General features: G+C 52.1%; 1 protein-coding gene across 5 annotated transcripts in view; it reads left to right on the forward strand.

Moving 5' to 3' along the window:
• RGS3 (regulator of G protein signaling 3) overlaps window positions 1–20,519 on the forward strand; it is a 115,840-nt gene that overhangs the window by 65,167 nt on the left and 30,154 nt on the right. Inside the window, exon 11 of one of the 5 annotated variants that reach the window (XM_040631760.1) lies at window positions 2,923–5,841. The exons of 2 other annotated variants lie outside the window; for them this stretch is intronic. In XM_040631760.1, coding sequence (XP_040487694.1) covers window positions 2,923–3,030 — 108 coding nt within the window. In that variant the 3' untranslated portion in view covers window positions 3,031–5,841. Of the gene's footprint in view, window positions 1–2,922; window positions 5,842–19,988; window positions 20,101–20,175; window positions 20,322–20,519 lie in introns of those variants that run through there. 2 more of the 5 variants (XM_040631759.1, XM_040631758.1) reach the window with 2 other exon arrangements.

The following is a 20,519-nucleotide window of genomic DNA, read 5'->3' on the forward strand; positions in this document are numbered from 1 at the left end:
TCTGGTGTGTGGGCAGGGGAAGAATTCTTTCTGCTTCAGCTTCAGTTTGCAGGCTCTGGAGTGTGTTGGCAACTGTCTTCTCAGTGCCTTGCGTGGTCTCTCCATCTTCGGCTGGGAAGACAGTTTGAGCGACTGAAGGTAGTCTGAGTTTCTGAGATAGGCTTTGGGCCCTGCAGCCTGTGGATCTGGCTGGCTGACACTGGAAGGGCCCCAGAGTTTGGGGCCTGGCTTCAGGGCCATGCTGAGACCTATGGGCGCCCTGGGCTGGGAAACAGTTAGACACCTTTTCAAATCAAAACTCTTCAAATGTGTGTTTAATGGAGCAGCTGTGTGTGGGGTAGGAGAAGGGTAGAGAAGGAGGGCCTGAGCACTGGGACAACCTCAGAATTGCCTCCTTACCTGAGAACTGAACCTTGCCGCAGCCCTGCATGACCCCACTGGCCCACCATTCTTAGAAGGTAGTTACGTCACCATCTTTAGTTAGACGGGGAGGCCCTTTGGGGTCTCAAGCCCAACCTCCTACCCCCATCATACATACTTCAAGAGTCTTAGCAACTAATTCCTTCTGGTCCTTTACAAAAAGCTCCCTGAGAGAAGTCCTGGTAAATATGATTTTCTCCAGGCCCATGGAGTTCCAGAAAGGCTTTAGCAACCTTAGCCACTTGGCCTGGTGGCCATCTAGCCGGCCCACCGTTCATCCACCTGTGCTTAGCTCCACCAGGTCCCGGCAGCCTCGGAGGTGACCATGACTGTCTTTGCCAAGGGCTGGGCCACAGCCTTTCTGCTAAGGTTGCTGACCTCCAAGGAGAGGGAAGAGGGAAGGCCAGGCAGAGCTCAGGTCCTTGCTTTTCAGGCAGAAAGAGTCCTGCTTGATTAATTTGTCCTGACTGAGTAGCATGCCCTTTTTTTTTTTAATGCCTTTTTTTGTTCTTTCTGAGAATGCTCCGCCTTCTGCTGCATAAGGGAAACCTTTGCCCAGGCTGCTCCCTGCCCTAACTCAGATGCCTCTCAGAGGAAAGAGGGGTTTGTGAGGGAAATCCCCAAAGTCCCATGCCTCCCCTTCTCAACCCTGTTCAACAGTGTTTGCTGATACCTTGGAATGGGGGACCCTTCACACATCTCAAGGAACGCAGTGTTCTTCCCAAATTTGCAATAAATGGGAAGCCCCGAACATGAAATGCTTGTTGGGAAAGGCAGAGGGAGGTGGAAGAAGATGGATTCCAAGAACAACAGAGAGGCAGATGGGCCACTACCTGTGTGACCTCTGGCAGCTGCTTCCTCAGTGGTCCCACTCAGGCATCGGTCAGGTGGCTCTTTCTAGCTCTTTGAACTTTGGGATTATTCTGAAAGTTTCCCATGGAAGATTATCATGGAGGGGTCATGCGGTCTCCATGAGGGAACCCTACCCTGCAGATTTCCACATGAATGGATTGCCTGTGAACTCTGCTGCCTGTAGGGGCCAGGTCTGTTGGGGCAGTCACAGGTTTTCCGTGCTGTCTCTGGGGTACCTGCAGGTGGCAGTCGGAGGGGGGGAACTCCAGCTGGGGCAGTGTGGACACAATGAGGCAGGCAGTGTCCAGCCTGCACCCCTTCTCTGGGGGCTCCGTTGCCTTTCTCCAGCTCCCTTTGAGCTGCCCACGGTTAAGGAGGAGTCTGCCCTGGTCAGCCCATGTGAGCTCTCCTTCTCTCTGTGGAAGTAAGACCCGGCTTCCTTTCACTCACCACACCCTTCTTTCTCATCAGAACTCTGCCTGCTTGCTTCAGTGTCTATTCCTGGAGGGAACCTACCGTTCTTCTGCCTCGGATACCTTTACTGGACTCCCTGCCACGGGGAGTGCTGGGATGCTTCCAGTCTAGACTAACTCACAGGTAGTCCCGCCTGGGGCCACTGAGGTTCTAAGCCAGTAGGGACAAACAGTTCCTTATTATTTTGGTTATTCAATCAAATACCCATAACAGATGCCTCCTGTGTGCCACACACTAGGGTTAGGTCCTCTGGGTCACAGAGATGGGTGAGAGCTGTCCTATGGAACTCTCCTTTCATTGGGCAGATGTGACTAGGAATGGCAATCCGGGCTTTAAAGGCTGTGCCTGTTGGGTCCCAAGAGCGGTCTGATGGGGTCCGGGCCGCACATTCATCGTCCACTCTGTGAACCTCCACTGAGCTCCCACCACATGCAAGGCGCTGGCCTGGGCCATGGGAAGCCTCTGAGGGGAGTAGGCTTGCGACCGCCATCAGATAGGAGAGGGGAGCAGGGCAGCAGCTCTGTTCTCGGGGTGTCCCCGGGCCTCCATGGTGGGAATACACGGATGGATCTGCCACGCTCTTTCCTTGCGGGATCGCAGTCCAGGGGCGGAGACAGATATGCCAACAGATTGCTCAAAAATGATACGACAAGTAATACGGGAGGTGTAAACTCTTACAACTCTGTGACCTCAGGTGGGGCACGGAGCCTTGCTGAAACTCAGTGTTTTCATCAGTAAAGTGGATGGAGGAACAGGGTTCTCGTGACGGTTAAGCTCATGTCATGTACGCACAAGAAGAACTCTGTGAACTAGCTGCTCTCGTTACCACTTTAAAGCTATGTTTATATAGGAAGATTCATCTAGCGGCCTTGCTTATTGAAGCTGAATGCTGCTGCTCTGAGCACATGGGATGACCGCTCCGTGTCACTGCCTGGTAACCACCTGCTGTATTCCAGGGCCCAGGCAGGGAAACTGAGGCCTCCTGGGTCTGCTCTGGCTCTGAGACTTCTCCCAGATGGGACGCCTTGTCATCTCCACTGGTCAGCTAGAGGCGGGGCCCCGGAGATGCCAGGGTCTGTCTGAGCACCCTAGGAAGGAACAGGGGCAGGTCCTGGAGACAGGCAGCCCTGGCCTGAGTACACAGCGAGCTAATTCCAGTTCTGTCTGGTTCCACAGAAACTCCACCCTTATGGCTCTCTCCAGCAGGAGATGGGGCCGGCCAACTCAACCAATGCTACCCAGGATAGAAGCTTTACCTCATCAGGACAGACTCTGATTGGCTGAGCCAACCCAAGGGCGGGACTCTGCTTCTGGCAACTTAACCCTTTCTTGGGCATCCCCTACCACACAGTAACCTCACCTCAACTGGACCCAAAATGGAGGACCAAGATGGTGGGCCTAGGGTCATCTGAAGGGAGTGACCCCACGGTTGTGTGTGGACTGGCATCAGAAGGACCACAGTGGTATGAAGGCCTTGTGGGCATGTGCCGACTGGCACTGAAAAGTCCCAAATGGAGAAGACTCAAACTTTTTCCCTACAAGGAAGAAGGAGAAGAAATAGCATCTGGGCTTCCCGTGGTTCCAGTGCCCACCTGGGGGGCACAGGAGAGGTTGGCAGAGGTCAGCCCTGATGGAGACCAGTGTCATCAGCCTCCGCTGCCAGAAGACGTCTCCACGAAATCACTTCTTCATCTGTTCTCATTCATTCATTCCTTCGTTCAGCAGATACCTGGGGGGCAACCACATTATGCCAGGCTCTAGGCTAGAAGCTGGGCATTCTGTGGAGGTTGAGGTGAATACGGTCTCTGCTCTTATCCAGATATCAGTCCTAGTAGGGGCGTGACCCTTAAATAGATCGACACCGACACACACGTGCACAACACGATTACACACTGATCATCCATGAAGAGAAGGATTCCTGTAAGAGAGAATATATTATTTAGATTTTGGGGGGGGGTGGGCAGGGACTATCATAACTTCTACGTTGAAACCTGCAGGCCAGAAAGGAGTTAGCCAGTCAAGGACTTTGGAAGGCGTGTTCCAGGCAAATAGAACAGCCTGTGGAGAGTGCCTGAGATGAGAAGGAGCTTGGCATACTGGGGCCAGCAAAGGCTGGTGTGGCTGGAGCTGAGTGAGGAGACCAGGTGGGTGGGTGGGGGCCAGATCATGCAGGGCCCTGGTGGCTCATGTTTTGCTGATGTCATTCTAGATACAGTGGGAAACCATTGAAGGCTTTTGAGAAAGGGAGTCAGTCAGTCTCAGGTACATTTCTAGAAGAGCAGAGAGCCCAAGGAGGCACCCAAGTGGGTGTGCAGAGATCAGTTAAGGGGCCCCTTCAGTCTTCCAAGTGAAGGGCAGTGATGGCCTGTCCTGGATAGTGGTCGGGGAGGTAGTTACGTGACTTTCCAGACCCAGGAATGTGGTGGAAGCTCTGGGATGAGAAGAGAGAATTCCCTGCCCCCCATCCCCCCTTGTTCTCCTCCACTGTGTCTTGTTTCTCAGTGATGCAAGTGAACACTGGAGCCTTCCTCCCAGAGCCTCCTCCTGGCTGGGCCTGGGTGGGCACCAGTGCTGAGTTCTAGGAATGGCCCTGGAAGTTGGGAGCAGTGGGGGGCTTCACCTGGCCCAGGTGGGAAAGTTCCCAGCCCCCAGGCCTCAGCAGGGGTTGCGTGTGCTGTCCCTCCGTCCTGTGTTGAATGGCCCAACAGGAAGTTGGGACACAGCCCTCTGGAAGCAGATTTGGTTTGCTTTCTACAGAGCTCCCAAGGTTCAGGGATTGGGGTCAGGCGTGGCTCAGCTAAAGGAAGACCTACTGGGGAACAGTGATTAGAGCCCAGTCTGCTCACAGCCTGGAGCCCAGGGTTGGACAGCTCTCTGACCTTTCTCTAACTGCCAAGACCGAGAGGGAGGGAAGTCAGAGGTCACAGGTCCGAGGAATATAGCTTGAACACAAAAGATATATATATATATATATGTAGGACCATGGTCACTTGCATAGAAAAAAAGGGTCAAAGAGGCTGGAGAGATGTCTCAGACCAGAGAAGCCCCTGGACCTTGGAAGGTCTCTGCATCGTGTCCTGTAAGACCTTCTCAGTGTCTTTAGAGAGGGCTCTTATGCCTGGTGAGGTTGCTCAGCCGCTGTGGCCACTTGAACTCCACAAAGGATGGCCCAGAAGAGAACACGTCCCTGACCTCCCATGTAGGCAAGATCAGACATCCCCTGAATGGGGATGGGATGTACCTGCCAGTGACTGGCCTGATGCCGCAGCCCAGCCGGGGACCAGGCTCGGCCCGCAGCCACTGCTGTGCGGTATCTGTAGGCCAGGACTCAGCCCGCAGGGTTAATGCCGAGAGGCGGAGCAGCTGCATCCGCACAGACAGCAAGCTGCCCTTGGACTTCATTTGATTCCCTTACAAAATGACATTAAGGGGAATGCAAGGCCCAGGAGAATTGCCTGTCTGGGAAGACAGCGAGCTTGACTCTCTGGGACCTGGTGACCTACCTCCATCCGCCAGACTGGTGAGGAGGACATGAGCTCTGGCCACAGAGAAATGGAGAATCAGAGCGCAACACCGAGCCCCGGGGCCAGGGCTTTCCTCCCAGCTTGTCCCCGACAAGCTGGCGACTCGAGTGGGGCTCCCGTTGGGGTCCAAGGCCCAGCCGGCTGCCGGGAGAGTGGACATCAGCTCCCGGAGGCCTGGGGCCCGTCTTGCTGGGGACTGTGGTGAGCCACAGCGCCATTGCTACTCTGCCTCTCAAATTGATGGAACAATTCATTTGGCTCCAAGGGCTTGAGAAGATGAAATACGACCGGGTGGCCGCTGCTCTTCGTCCCAGTCTGTCCCAGCCGTCCCGGATGATGGACGTGCTATGGAAACTGCATCTGAGAGTCATAATCACGGGAAACATGGCTGGGCCCAGCCCTCCACATAAATCATGCTAAGAAGCCTACACAATGGTCTCTTTCCTGATGGTCCAATTGTCTTGCTTTGGTGTCTGGGGCCTGGGAGCCGGGAGGATGGGAGCACACCATTTATTGTTGTAAAGGCCATCTGTGCGATTTGAATACAAAGTGATCCTTTAAGTTCCCCTCACACCCTCAGATCCTGTGTTTTCTTAGTTCTCTGGTGCTGGGTCTTTTGAAACTCTGTGTCTCTCCTGTAAGTCGCCATGCTCGGTCTCTGCTGGCCTGGCCTTTTGACCCTTTGGGAGCTGGGACCTGTTGGAAATAATGATGACATTTCTTTATGTATGTCTTGTTTGTTTGTTTTTCTAATCCTTTATTTAAAATTTTTTCATCAGTTCTGCACCAAAGCCCTTATTTCTCTCTCTCTCTCTCTCTCTCTCTCTCACACACACACACACACACACGTCTGGGGAGCGAGGGGGGAGGCTGTCTGTGGGAGGGTTCCTCTCAGGGACGGCAGGGCCTTCCGGGATGGCAGCCGGGGCCCCCAGGCATTATCTGCCCGGGCCTCCAGCAGCTCACTGTATGGATGAAAGGGACAGAAACCCAGAGAAGTTAAATAGTTTATCCAAGGTCACACAGCTGGAAAGAGGATGAGCTAGTCTTCAAAGCCAAAGCCTTTCAACCTGACCCACTGCTCTTCCCAGATGCAAAGGTTTGTGTTTTGGGGATGGAAGCAGAGAAATCAATCATCGCCTTCTGGAAGAGGTAGGAGGAGGATGCCATGCGTGGAGAAGCCATGGCCCTTTGAGCTTTGGAGGAGATGCTTTAGGACAAATGATAAGTGGTCTTATTCTGCACTCAGAGTTCGTATGTCTGACGGGTGGCCCAGAAAAGCTCAAGAGCTGCACACCAGATTTGATATGAAGGGCAAGGGAGAGTCCTGAAGACAGGCTTTCCGAGGGCACTGGGATAGTCGCTGATGCCCCTTCCCTCTTTGAGTCTGGCGTTCAAGAGGATTAGCAGACACAGTATTGGTATCCAGCAGCAATGGAACTGTGGCCAAAGGTGGAAAGGGACAGTGACAGGTTTAGGACCTGAGTCCTGGGGGCAGGCCTTGACCTGAGCCCTGTCAAGGGTGGGGAGAGAGTCTGCTCTGCATTCTGGGCCCAGATTTTGCTAATTGACTAGCTCCAAATCTCAATCCCAAGTAACTGGGAATCAGCTGTACTGGATTTCGGGTACCCCCCCCGCCCCCAGAAAGCAGGCTCTTTCCCAGTCTCTCCAGCCTTCTCCTCTGCCCTGCTTGCTGCCCATCTGGCTCCGGACACACTGTCCGCTTTGCCGTCTTGCTCCTCACCTCCACCTGGGTGCTATCCTTGCTTTAGCTCTTAACGAAGACAGCACAACCTGACCCTCCATCCTGTCTTGACCTTATCTTCCCTCAGGCCTTTCTCCGAACAGGGCCACCACCCTGCAGTTGTTCCCAGATCCTTGCTTTAAGGGTAGAATAGTAACATGAGGTGGTCCGGTGAGTGCGTACCCTGTGACCTCTGCCATCTCGTTAATCCTCACTCTGGCCCTCATGCGGTGCGTTATCCCCACGGCACATCTACTCTCTTTACACCCAACCAGTAGACAAAGACGCTGAGTCTTAGAGAAATTATGAAACTTGCCCAAGGTCACACAGCTGGGGTGGCGAGGATTGGACCCTGGTGGCCCAGCTCCGGCAATCACAGACCATCCAAGCTGCATCAGATCTTGTTGGGAGGCTGTCGTCAGAATGAAGCCCAGGTCTCCGCATGGCTCTGCAGGCTCTCCAGGCTCTCCCTGGGTGCGCTATACCCCCGGTGTGCGGCTGCAGCCCGGCCGCACTGGATTATTTCAACCCTTCTCCAAACTCCCTGTGCACGTTCATGCTCAGCTCTTCTGCCTGTGGTTGCCTGCCCTCTTTTGCTGTCCCTGCAATCCTCAACCTTTAAGGCTTAGCCCCTCTCCTGAGACACCGTTCTTGGGCGTGCATCAGAAGTGCATCAGAACTCATTGCCTCCTTCTCTATGTTCCCTTGGTATTTTGTTCATCCTCAGCGCAGTGTGTTAAGCAGATAGGTCTCATCTGCAAGACTGTGAGCTCCTTGGGAGACAGTGGCAGTCATATCGTATCTATTTCTTATTCTGTTACTGCCCCGTCCTTAGTATGCACTCAGGAGATGTTGCAGAATTGAATTGGGTCTTATGGTTCAAGCCTCTCGTGTTCTAAAATTGAAATGAGGAAACTGAGGCTCATACAAGGGAAGTGACCTGGCCACAGTCATGGGACAGGTTATGGCCGAGTCAAATCTCCTGACTGTCTTGGCTGAGAGCTTTCTCTGTTGCGCCTCCATTTGGTGAGACCAGAGCCTGGATCCCCATCTGGTTTATTAAACAATCTGGCCAGGTTCATTTCAGGGTCATGGATACTCCTCTAGTCTGTGCTGACTCCTGGCATCCTCAGAGGCAAAGGAGAAACTGACCAGAGCTGCTCCCCTGCTTCTCTTCCCCAGGTTTGTGGGGCTCCCCTCTCATGGAACTCCTTTTCCTCAGAGAAAACCAGAGTAGGATTCTGAAGATCTTGGTTCGAATCCTGAAGTTGCTGGTAGCTCATTGCGTGACTTTGGGCAAATTACTTAATCTCTCTGATCCTCTGTTTCTTTACCAAGAAAAATGAGGCGGTTGAATCTAGATGAACTCTAGGAGTCATCTTCAAAGCCTCAGGACTCTAATGGCAGGTTAAAGGAAGAAAGAAAACAGACGTTTTGGTCTTCGTATTGGAACAAGAGTGTATGTGCGGTGGATATATGCAAATGCTGTGTGGTTAATAGTCACCATGTACTAGCGACACATAAGGTGTACTTACCGATCTCGTACGGGAAGGGGGTCCCCGTCAGAAGTACACAAATTATAAGCACACTCCTGGCTCCTCCCCACCCCAAGGTGTCTCCTTCTAGGCTGGCCCCCGGGAAGCCAGTGCAAAGAGCTTTCCAACCCCAAATCCTCCCCTCTTCCTTCTTCCTCTCTACTCACCACACTCTTTTGTTTGAACTTCACATATATATGTTCTTTAACCTTTCCAAGAACTGGGTCTATGGCCCACGGCTAACTTTCAAGTGGAATTTGTGGTAATCGATATGCAGTGCCTTTCGTTTCTTGTGCGGTCAGAAATCTCCTTCAGACTCTTCCCCAGAAGTCACCACTGACTTTTTTTTTATTGCCTTTAATGTATATCTTCTTTCACTCAAACACTACTCCAGGTAAATTTCCTTAAGACAGTGTCTTTCAAATGTGAGTGGCTTCCTGTGATCGCTTTCGGCTGTTGCTCCTCACGGAAGAACATTAAGGGTTAAGTGGGCTAGCCTAAGAAGCTGACCACCATTTATAACAGAGTTTCCAGTGGGAGAATGTATTCTGGGACCCATAATCAACTCTCAGATGGACTTTGGGAACACAACTCAACACGTACCCAAAGGCCGATAAATACAGTGTTTATTTTATGAATGACTAGAATTTTGATGGAACCACTGAACGTTTGAATGTGGAACTGAAAATCCTCCCTCCTCCCACACCAAGATCGGTTGATGAACAAGCTCATTTATAGAAACCAAGACCAAGAAAGGGGCAAGAACCTGGCCAAGGACCAAGCAGTTGGTGTTAGAACCGGAACTAGGACCCAAACCTCTAGCTTCTAGGTCAGCGTTCCTCTTCAGTGACTTTTGAAGAGTCAGCCAGGTTGGGGGTGGGGGAGGGGCACAGATGTCCTAGAGATGCCCTCCTTGTCTCACTCAGTTGCTGTGTTGTCATTAGGAAAAGTAAGTCACCACTTTGGGCTGTAATGGAAATAGTGAAACATGGCCTGGCTAATGGTGCGGGGAGAGGTTGTCTAGTCGGCTGGCTGGGCTATAAATTCCTGGTGTGTTCCTGCTAGAGTGGAATGAATGGGGCTGCTGTTTTACCTGGGGCTCTGAGTGTGGCTGGGCTGGTGGAGATGCTCCCTGCGCTCTGTTCTAAAAATAGTGGTGGGAATGGAGCTGAGGGGAAGAGGAGGGGGATCCTTTGGGAGCTGGGTGGGGTGCCTCACCCCCTTCCTCTTCCTGCCAGGCCCTATGTGAGGAAGGGCCATGGGTTCAGAGGGTTTAGATCTGGGAGGGTTCTGGAACCATCAGCCCTCACACCTTGTCTGCACACAGAAGAGGAGGCCCCGCACGCCCTGAGAGGGGAAAGGACTGGCCAGCAGTGGCGGAGCCCCGGGAGAAGGTCCCAGCTGGCAGACTCGTTTCCTCCTGCTGTCTCAGCAGGGCAGCTGCAGGCCTTGGGGGCCTTTCTCTCACTGCCTCTGGGCGTGCACAGGGCCTGGGAACTCCTGGGGCCGGATGTGGTTGGGCTTCCTGAGAGTCGCCCAGCAGGCGAGGAGTACCGGCTAGTCTGCCCCAAGCCCTGACCTCTGCCAGCGGGCCTTCCAGAGCCACGCCTTCCCTTTGCTGTTGTCCCCACCCCTTGCTAACTTGCTCTTCTGTCGCCTCCTGGACTGTCTGCAGGGACAGTGGACAAGGGCCTACAGGACAGAGGGCCTACTAGCTCAGGACCTTTCTCTACCCTTCCTCAGGAACAAGGAGACCTAGCTAAGATAGAGGCAGGGGCCTGGGTTCAAACCCCAGCTCTGCTTCTCACTAGCTGTGCGATTAGTGGTGGGTCACCTAGGATCTGTCAAATGAGATGGGGACCCCTATCTCACTGGATTCTTGGGAGCATTAGAGGGGATGGGCCATGCGAAGTCCCTGGCATATAGAAGGTACTCAGTAATGGTAGCTGTCATCGCTAGATCAAGCATGAGCACAGGCTTGACTTTCTGCCACCCCCCTTCTTGGGGCTTCTACCAACGGAGGCATGGCAGGTGTTGGTTTGTTTTTTAAAGCCAGTTGACCTTTGTTGTATTGTTACAAAAATGATTTGTGTTTATTATGAAGAAGACATTTAATACAGTTGAACCAGAAGAAGGAAATGAAGTTCGCCTTTAATCCCAATACCCAGAGATAACCACTGTTAACATTTTGGGGTGTATCCTGTCAGGCATTTGTTTTTATACACATATATCTACTTTGCAAATTGGGGTTACAGGTGCACACAACTTTCTAACTTGTTTTTCTTCCATTTGGCAATGTAGTGTATCCATGTTTCCATGTCAATAAATATTCTCCTGCAGCGTCCTTTTTAACACCTGGGGAGTATTTCATTGTGTAGGTGAAATAGTTTTATCTAAATAATCTCCAGTATTTCAACATTTAGGTTGTTTCCAATTTTTCTTTTTTTTTCTTTTCTCTTTTTGTTGGTTTATTTATTTGAGAGCGAGCACGAGTAGGAAGAGGGGTAGAGGGAGAGAATCTCAAGCAGACTCCACACTGAGTGGGGAGCCCGACAGAGGCTCAGTCTCATGACCCATGAGATCATGACCTGAGCTGAAACCAAGAGCCAGGTGCTCAACCAACTGAGCCACCCAGGTGCCCCTCCAATTTTTCACTGGTGCAAAACGCTGAGATGAAAATCCTTATAGGCCTATCTTGGTATCCCCAGCATCATCCAGTGTCCATGTTTGACCCTCCACAAATATTTGTTGAATGAATTTTGTTAGAATAAATTCCAGGTAGTAGAATTTCTGAGCCAGAAGGTATGTATTTATAAAGATAAGGTTCTTGATACCTATTGTTAAATGACTTCCTGGAATGGTTGTACTGATTTACGATCAGTACTTTAAATATTTTATTTATTTACTTTATTTTAAGGGGAGAGAGAGAGTGTGTGTGTGCAGGAGCAGGGGAGAGGGGCAAAGGGAGAGGGAGAAAGAGAGAATCTTAAGCAGACTCCCGCTGAGTGTGGAGCCTGATGCAGGGCTTGATCTCAAGACCCTGAGATCATGACCTGAGCTGAAACCGAGTTGGACACTTAACTGACTGAGCCACCCAGGCGCCCCAGGACTTTCCCTTTTTAGCACAGAAAGTTCTGCTTGCTGAGAAACCCCTTTGTCCCCAGCAACCCGAGAGTCTGGGTGAGAGATTGCCCATTTCCCCACCCCTCACCAATGCTGCATTTTTACATTTTGATGGGGGTTAATTTCTTTGATTACTAGAGATGTTGAATATTTATTTATATGCCTTTAGTCATTATGTTGCCTGTTTTGTGAGTCCTTTCACACATTTTTTTTTTAATTGGGCTGCTTATAGTGTAATCATTAGTTCACAAGAGCTCTTTATATAATAAGGGTATTTGTGTTTTATTTTTTGTTATTCTTTAAAACTATGGATATTCCGGATTGATCGGTAGTTAGTCATGTCTGTAAATTGTTTTGGTAGCAGCTTTTTGAGAGATTACTCATATGTCATAGAATTCATTCATTCAATGTGTTTTCTTGGTGTATTTCACAGACTTGTGCAACAATCACCACAGTTCATAGTAGAGTCCCCAAAAGAAACCATACCCTGTAGCTCTCATCCCCCCTCTCCTCCAACCCAAGACAACCACTGAGACACTTTCTTTTGTCTATAGATTTGCTTATTCTGGACAGTTCGTATGAACGGAAGCCTATAATATTTGGTCTTTGGTAGCTGTCTTCTTTCACTTTGCGTCACGTTTTCAGGGTCCATCCACACGGTAGCACGTGACAATACTTCATTTCTCTCTGTGGCTGAATAAGATTTCATGGATGAATGGATTCATGGATATACCGCATTTTATTTATCCGGTCATCCATCGATGAACATTTGAGTTGTTTCTACCTTTCAGCTACTACGAATAATGCTGCCATAAATGCTCGTGTACGGGTTTTGTGTGGACATATGTATTCACTTCTCTTGAATACATACCTTGCCGTGGAATCCCCAGATCAAATGGCAACTCTATGTGTAACTTTTGGAGGACCCGCCAGACTGTATTCCAGAGGGTTTCACATACTCACTGTCAGTGTATGAGGGTTCCACTTTCTCCACGTCCTCTCGAATAACACTTGTTATTTTCCCATTTTAAAAACGATAGCCATCCTAGTGGGTTTGAAGTAGTATCTCACTGTGGTTTTGAATTACATTTTTTTTAAGGTTTTATTTATTTATTTGACAGAGATAGAGACAGCCAGCGAGAGAGGGAACACAAGCAGGGGGAGTGGGAGAGGAAGAAGCAGACTCATAGCAGAGGAGCCTGATGTGGGGCTCGATCCCAGAACGCCGGGATCACGCCCTGAGCCGAAGGCAGACGCTTAACGGCTGCGCCACCCAGGCGCCCCCTGAATTACATTTTTCTGATGACTAATATATCTATAAATTTTTAAAGGTCCTTTTTTTTTTTTTTTTTTTGGCCTCTGGGGTTGTGGTATTCACCATAGGATTATATAATATTCACCCCCCTCGAATAGTTTGGTTTATTCTTCAAGTTTTACCCCCCCCATTAATGTGTCTATTCCTACAGCAGGTTGAGACTTAATTACTATAGGTTTAAGGTAAGTAGCAGTCGTTGTATACATCCCAAGGCTGCTGTCCCATTATTCTGTAAAATTTCCTCTGAAATTCTATACCCTAATTCTAGTCTGCCAGGGTTTTACCCTTACCTTTTCCATAAACATATTTCCATATTGGGCATGACACCCGATCTAGAGTAGTTTGTCCTCACCTCCTACTACCCATAGTGACTGCATCAGCTAGCCTATACTTCTCTTTGCTTTCCTTCGAGCCTCCCAGGGATGGTTGAAATCATCTGGAATTTTAGTTTCTGATTATTATCATTTTTAGATATTCGTCCTGTTGTGTTTTAAGAGTCATTTATTTAAATTGCATTTAACTCCTCAATTATGTTATCAGTAGTTAGGTATATACATGTTTCTGGCTTCATTGCTCGCCCATCTCTTGGATACCACACCATCTCATTCTTGACTCCTTGACTTGGATTCATTTTTTTCTGGAGACCTCTCTTGAGTAACTTTTCCAGAAAGGGTCTGTGGGTGGCATAGTTTCTCGGTCTTTCTAAGTCTGAAAATATTTGCCTTCACGTTTGAGTCCTCCTTTTCCGAAGTAGAGAATTCTAGGCTAGCAGTCCTTCTTCTCCAGGTACTTGAGAGCCATGTTCTGTCATCCCAGCATTTATGCTGTAAGAAGCGCCATAACTGAGTTGATTCCTCAAAGTTTCTTTATGGAAACAAGCAGGATTTCTCTTTCCAGTCTTTGGAATTTAGAAACATCACCAGACCATTTCTAGCTGTTTGTTCTCCATTGGTGGTGTTTCCTGGTACCAACCGGGTAAGATCTTTCAGCTTCTATTGGTTCAGGCAGACAGGTGAATGGTGGTGCCCATTCTCTAAGGCAGGAACAGTAAAGAGGGAACAGTGTGGGTGACAGGTGCATGAATCCCACGGCAGCTTTAGGTACTGTGATGGAGGACTAGTTGGTAGGTTCTCACAGAAACAAGAACATTTAGACCAGGGCTTCTTAAACTACCTGTGGTGAAAGGCCTTATACTTTAATAAAACTCACACTACATGTGGGGCGCCTGGGTGGCACAGCGATTAAGCGTCTGCCTTCAGCTCAGGGCGTGATCCCGGCGTTACGGGATCGAGCCCCATGTCAGGCTCCTCCACTATGAGTCTGCTTCTTCCTCTCCCACTCCCCCTGCTTGTGTTCCCTCTCTCGCTGGCTGTCTCTATCTCTGTCAAATAAATAAATAAAATCTTAAAAAAAAAAAAACAACTCACACTACATGTGATTTCCCATGCTGGTTTGCTAACACCTGAACCAGCCTTGTACCCAGTTCATATTCAGTAAGACCGGTCAGCTGGTCTTGGGCTTGGGTATCATGGCAATGTCAAATGGCTACAAAAGTGTCCAAACACTTGATTTTGCTGCTCATGGCATTGCAAAGCAGTAACAAGAAGTTCACGGATCAGTAGGGTTCTGCAGACCATGCTGAGTAACACTGACCTCGTCAAACCCCGGTGCCCGTTTTAGAAACAGGGAAGCTGAGGCCCAGAGAGGAGACTGGCCTTGCCCTAGATCTCACAGAAGACAGCAGCAAAGTTAGCATGTCAGTCCACTGACCCTGTCTTGTGGTGGCCTGGGCCCAAGCCCAGCAGGCCGAGCAGCGAGGAGACTCCAGAGGCACTGTATCTAGCAGCCAAGGTCACAGGGCCGGCCTCCACTTATCTGAGTTAGTGCTCTGTGCCGAATGCTGGCCAGGAACTCGGGAAGTGAGGACCCAGCCTGACCCTGGAGCTGGCACAAGCACTGTGGGTTGGGGATTGCTCCCCAAAGCCTGAAATCCTGGGCCAGCGTGTGGCTGGTTGGCTGAGCCAGGAAGGGAGATCGTCTCCGTCCTTGGCCACCCTCTGCAGCCACCTCAGGTCAGGCCGATGCCACCGAGGCAACAGTGGTGTGCGAGCAGGCTGGAGGCAGAAGCCAGCCAGTGACAGATCGCAGGGACAGCTCTGCAGGTGGACATGTGGTCTCTTGGCTTCCATTGCATGCGGGCTTCTCCTTGTTGTGGTTGGGAGATCTAGTTCCGGGGAGCAGACTGGGACTCGGCCTTGCGGCCTGAAGTTGCTGAAGAAGGGGAAGATGCACAAGGAGAAGCGCTTCGGGAACAGGACTTGGGGGCAGAGTGTACAGGGGAAGAGAGAGCCTTGGGGCCATTGTTTCTGCCACGTGACCTTTCTGTACCTTAGTTTCCCCCTCTGTAAGACGGACCTGTTGCTCAATAAATGTGAACGGCTATCAGCTATGAGGACATGCCAGGCACCATGGTAGGCCCTGCCTGTCTGTTAGACCCTCGGCCGATATGTTCACATTTGACTCTTCACATCAGACGTCCCCAGGTGAATTCCATCCTTTTCAGAGGAGAGCCACAATGACAACACAACAACGATGCCGCTACTTACCTTGTTACACACTCACCGTGTGCTGGCACTCTGCACGCACCACCTCATTTGGTCCTCCACAGGGCCCAGTGAGGCACATGGTAATAGCCCCATTTTACAGATGAGGCAACTGAGACTCAGACACATTAAAATGACTTGCCCAAGATAACTCACACTCAGATTTTTTTTTTTTTTTGGACTCCAAAGCCTGTGTTCTTTCTAAATTCCACTGACTGAACTCATTCCTTTAGTGAGAGAGCCTGGAAGGGCCTGGGACTGGCCACTGAGCGCAGGGGAGCAAGGCTGGGCCCACTGGACACCCCTCTGTGGCCTCATGTTAGGGATGGAAGAGAGGCCAGTGAGGGGGAAGGGACTCACCTGGGTTCTGCAGACTATAGGCCAGAACCTCCCATGGGTGTGAGCTTGAGGATACCTGCTGTGTCCTGTCCCACGTCACCACCTGGAGCTCGTGACCCAAGAACAAAGCTAGTGCCACCAGGAAGAGCCAGGTGCATGCCCTTAGCAAGCAGTGGGAGAGCAGGTCCCCTACCCTGGCGTTGGGGTCGCGGAGGCCAGAACACGGCAGGACAGTCCCTGCCTGTAGCGTCCACTCCAGGGTCAACTATGCTCACCCCCCTGGGTCAGATCTCGGGAGCAGACTACTTCCGTCTGCCTGTGTCCGTAGTTCCGAGCACAGACTCCAGCACACGTAGAGATTCAGTGTTTTTTGAAATAACAAATAAATGTGTCTTGGCTGACTCTTCTGTGGGGAGGGCCTTTCTGAATGGAGTCTGTAGACCTCTAAACCAGGGACGTGAGACCCAATGAGTAAAGGCCTGGAAATTCCTAAGTGGGTTAGCAGATTTAAAGCTTGGGCTGGGGTGGGTGTGTATAGATCATTCTACAGTCTCCTAAGGCAGCCCTGGCTCATCATAGTCTTCTGTAGCAGTTTGGGGCAGGGGCAGGGCTCTGGAGGAGGTCTGGCCAGCATGCCCTGGCCCAGGCTTTCACTCCCCTGACACCCTGGCACAGACCTGGCTCTTTCATTCTCTGGAGAGAATGTTCCGGGGACAACGAGAGCCCAAGCAGCTGCTGGTGGGGACTGCGGTGGTTTTAGTCTGTGGCTTGCTCTGGAATTCCTGGGACCACACCTCTCCCTGGCTTGGGCCCAGTTTCTGCCCTAGCAGCATCACCCTCCTCCCCAACCCGGAACAAAATCCCAGTGGACTTTGGCTCAGAGGGCAGGATGGGGAAACTTATTAAGTAGCCTTCGGCAAGTATCCTCCTTTCCTTGAGGAGGGCGTTGCCAGCACACAGCCTCCCTCAGGTAGAGTCTGGGGGGAGGAAGGAAGGTGGGTGGGTTTCCGTGTGTGCAGGGCTCGGGATGGGGGCTCGGGAGCACAAGCCGGGGCACGGCAGGCTTCATGCGGTGGAGGCAGGCTCGTCTGTTGCATTATTGTCCCGCGCAGCGGTGTAGGGCACAGTGGAGAGTGGACTGGGCTTGGCCCCCACAGCTCTGCCCTTACTAGTATGGGACCTTGAGGATGTTTCCTCATTTCTCTGCCTGTCTTTACTCATTTGTAAAGTGGGGACATTAGACATCGTATCTGATAGGGCCGTGAAGGTTTAATGAGTCAATAATCGGGAAGTGCTCAGACCAGTGCTGACACATAGGAAGTGTCAAATGTTTGTTGAGTGAATTATGTGGATCTGTAAATGCACCCCAGGCCTTGAATGCCCAGGTGCCAATCCCTGTGGCGGGCAGGCCACCTAGATCTCACGGTTCTCTGGATCCCAGTTCCTCCTGTGCTGAACAGCACCGTCATCTATGTAGGTCTGAAGAGCATTAATGTGTATTGGGAGGAGCACTGGACTGGGAGTGAGCAATCCTTGGTCTCAGCCCTGCCATTCAGTTGCTTTATTTCCTTGGGAAAGTCACTTTCCCTCTCTGGGCCTCAGTTTCACTGTCTGTCAATGGGAAACAGCAGTGAAAGATCTCCAGGGGCCCTTCTGGCCCTTTGACTCCTCCTCCTGCCCCAGGCTATACACTGGGAGGCCCACCTGCTTTGCTGATTTGTATCTGGAGCTATGGAGAGGCAGAGGGCGGTGGCTGCGTGGGCTCCCCCAGGCACGCAGTGCTCTCCTGACCTGGTCTGGCAGGCTCCTGGGCCTCAGGGCACTGAACTGCTGGTCCCGTTCCTCATTATCCTTTTGGTCCAGAACACTGAAGAGTGCATTCTGGGTTCTGGACCCCGCCCCCTGGATTGGCAGAGCTGCTCTGCCCATCGTGGCACGATGTCTAATTACAGACTCACTAGTCTGGCTGTGTGGCTGATGTCTGTCTCCCTCAGGAACTTTGTGAGTACAGGGCCCGGTCTGTCTGTTCTCTACCACAGCCTGAGGGCCCAGCACAGAGCCTGGCATGAAGCTGGTGCTCCAGAACTGTTTGTTGATAGAGAAGTGAAGACCCTGCTGAAACTCGAGGACTCCTCTCATGTCAACTCAGGCTCCCCATCCTAAGCAATCTTATCCCAAGCACCAGAAATTCCATCCTGGGAACCAGTCAGCCCTACTGGAAATCGGTCAGCCCCATTAGATCTGGACTCTCTCGAGACTCACCTTCTTAGTTTCCCAGGATGAGGTGGACCCTGCTTCCCAGGAGCCTGCAGGATGACAGTCTTCTAATCTGGAAGGTTCTTGGGCCCTGCAAGGACTGCCTTGGCTCTGCCCCCAGGGACAAGACAAAGTATTGATTGGAGTTTGTAAGTGACTGCTCAGATGAGGGCCCTTCCAAGTTGATCCCGATATAGGATGTTTTCTTCTACCTGCATGTGTGCGTGTGCTTGTATGTGTGAATAAGACAGGAATAGATCAGAGACAGGGGCAGGGAGACGGGCAGCGATAGCATTCAGAGACAGTGAGACCAACACAGGGAGAGTAAGAGGCAGAGGACAACACTTCAGCCCAGGGTGGCCAAGGTGGGGTGAGGTGGGAAGGGGGCACAGGGTCTCCTTCTGCCCATCGTTTTTCCTGTGTGACATCCCAGGGTGCCCGCCACTCCAATAATCAGTTTCGGGTTGGAGCTGCTGTTGGATGGGCACCCCTAGCTTGGGCCCCAGACATCAGACATCAGACAACAAGACAGCTTGTTGACATCAGACAGCCAACTGCAAGGGCCATAGCCACAATGTCAGACAGCTTGGCACTGGCAAAGCAGCTTCCTGGGTGGGGGGGCTATGCAGGGGTGAGGAGCAGGCACCCCAGAGTTGGCCCGACTGGTCTTCAGTCCTGGCTTTACAGCCAACTAGCTGTGTGACTTTGGGCAACTTCACGACCATTCTGTGCCTGAGATTCTCTGTGAGGAGGGTAGGAGTAGCCCTGGCCTCTCAAGGTGCTGGTGAGGATTAAGTGAGTTTATGAAGGCCAGATTCTGGGAATAATGCCTGGCATGGGATCACTGAATTCTCTCTGAATCCCACCGGTGGGGCTGGTCAAGAGTTGTCAGCCCCATTTTACAGATGAGGAAACCAAGGCTCAGAGGTGGGCAGGACTCGATCAGGGATACCCAGCCAACCAGTGCTGGAGCTGGAACCCGAACTGGGGGCTCTTGCCTCGAAGCCCAGGGCTCCTGCCTCTGCACCCCATGGTCCCTCTGTTAGGGATGTCTCCTTCACTTGTGGCCCTAACTCTTGAGCTGCTGTCATGTGCTCCTCCCAGCCATCGTATAGTGGGGGAGGAAGCCCCGTGCTCTCCGTCCATCTGATTCCCCGAAAAGTGCTGAGCTCCCGCTACACTGGATGGTGCTGCTGTACGGCACCCACTGAAGCCGCTGCTCCCCCATCCCGAGGCGGTGACATTCTTAGAGTCCGCAGCACGTTGGCTGCAGGACCCCGGGTTAAATGGCAGCCGCCCACAGGGATGTGAGCCGCGTGGGGGTGGGGGTGTGCCGGGAAGCCCGGGTGATTGGCTCCATCCTGCCGGAGCAGCAGCCAGTGGTTTTGCACTGCCCCAGCCGGGGGAGCCCTCAACGTGCCTGTGGGGTGCACCCGGCTCGGGGGCACCGTCAGCGATGGCTGCCTCTCCCTCCAGAGCGGCACTTGGGGGGCCAGCCCAGGCCCCGGGGACGGAGATAGGGGAGCCAGGGCCCGTGCGTGCATGCGTGTGAGTGTGAGCATGAAACCGAGGAGCCGGGGCTCCTTGCAGGCTGAAGGACTGGCTGCCGGAGGACGGGGACGCTTCCTGAGACAGCCCGCTCTCCTCCTCCTCGGATGAAAGTGACTTGGGAAATCAGAGTTTTCTTTGATGGAAGAAAGAAATCCAGAGCAGCGGCAGTGGGCTGGACAGGGTGCGTGTTTGGAAAGGAGGAAGAGGAGGAGGAGGAAGAGGAGGAGGGCAAGGAGGAGGAGGAGGAAGAGGAGGAGGGGCGAGTGATGCAAGGGTTTTGAAAACGCTACCTAGATGTGGGAGGTGGAACCTGGTCATTTGGTTCTGCTTTTCCCAGCAGGTATCGCTCCCCTGGGGAACTTGGGTAAGTCCATAAATAGCTCTGCTGACACAAAGAAGCTCTGTCTGGGGTAAGCGGCCGCTTGACACGGGCGGCCAGGCGGCCAGGAGCTGCCACAGCCACGGCCGCCCGCCCGCCTGCCCGCCCGCCCGCCTGCGGGAGGAGCCCGGCAGAGACCGGGCCGGCGGGCTGGCGGGCAGGAGCGGCAGCCGGGAGTCTCCTGGGTCCCTGCTGGAGTGTGCTGGGTAGGTGCCTTGGTGACAGGGTGGGTGTGCGGTAGGCGGGGTGGGGGCTCTTGTCCAGGTCACCCCGTGCCCCTGTTTCTATTGTTTCTTCCCCAGGGCAGCCATTGATAGGCATGTTGCAACTAAATCGCGTGTGTTAGGCTCTGAAATAGCTCTGTGTGTGTGTGTGTGTGTGTGTGTGTGTGTGTGTGTGTGTGT

This window comes from Ursus maritimus, unplaced genomic scaffold (assembly GCF_017311325.1).
Source record: "Ursus maritimus isolate PB19 unplaced genomic scaffold, ASM1731132v1 scaffold_17, whole genome shotgun sequence".
NCBI classification, from domain to species: domain Eukaryota; kingdom Metazoa; phylum Chordata; class Mammalia; order Carnivora; family Ursidae; genus Ursus; species Ursus maritimus.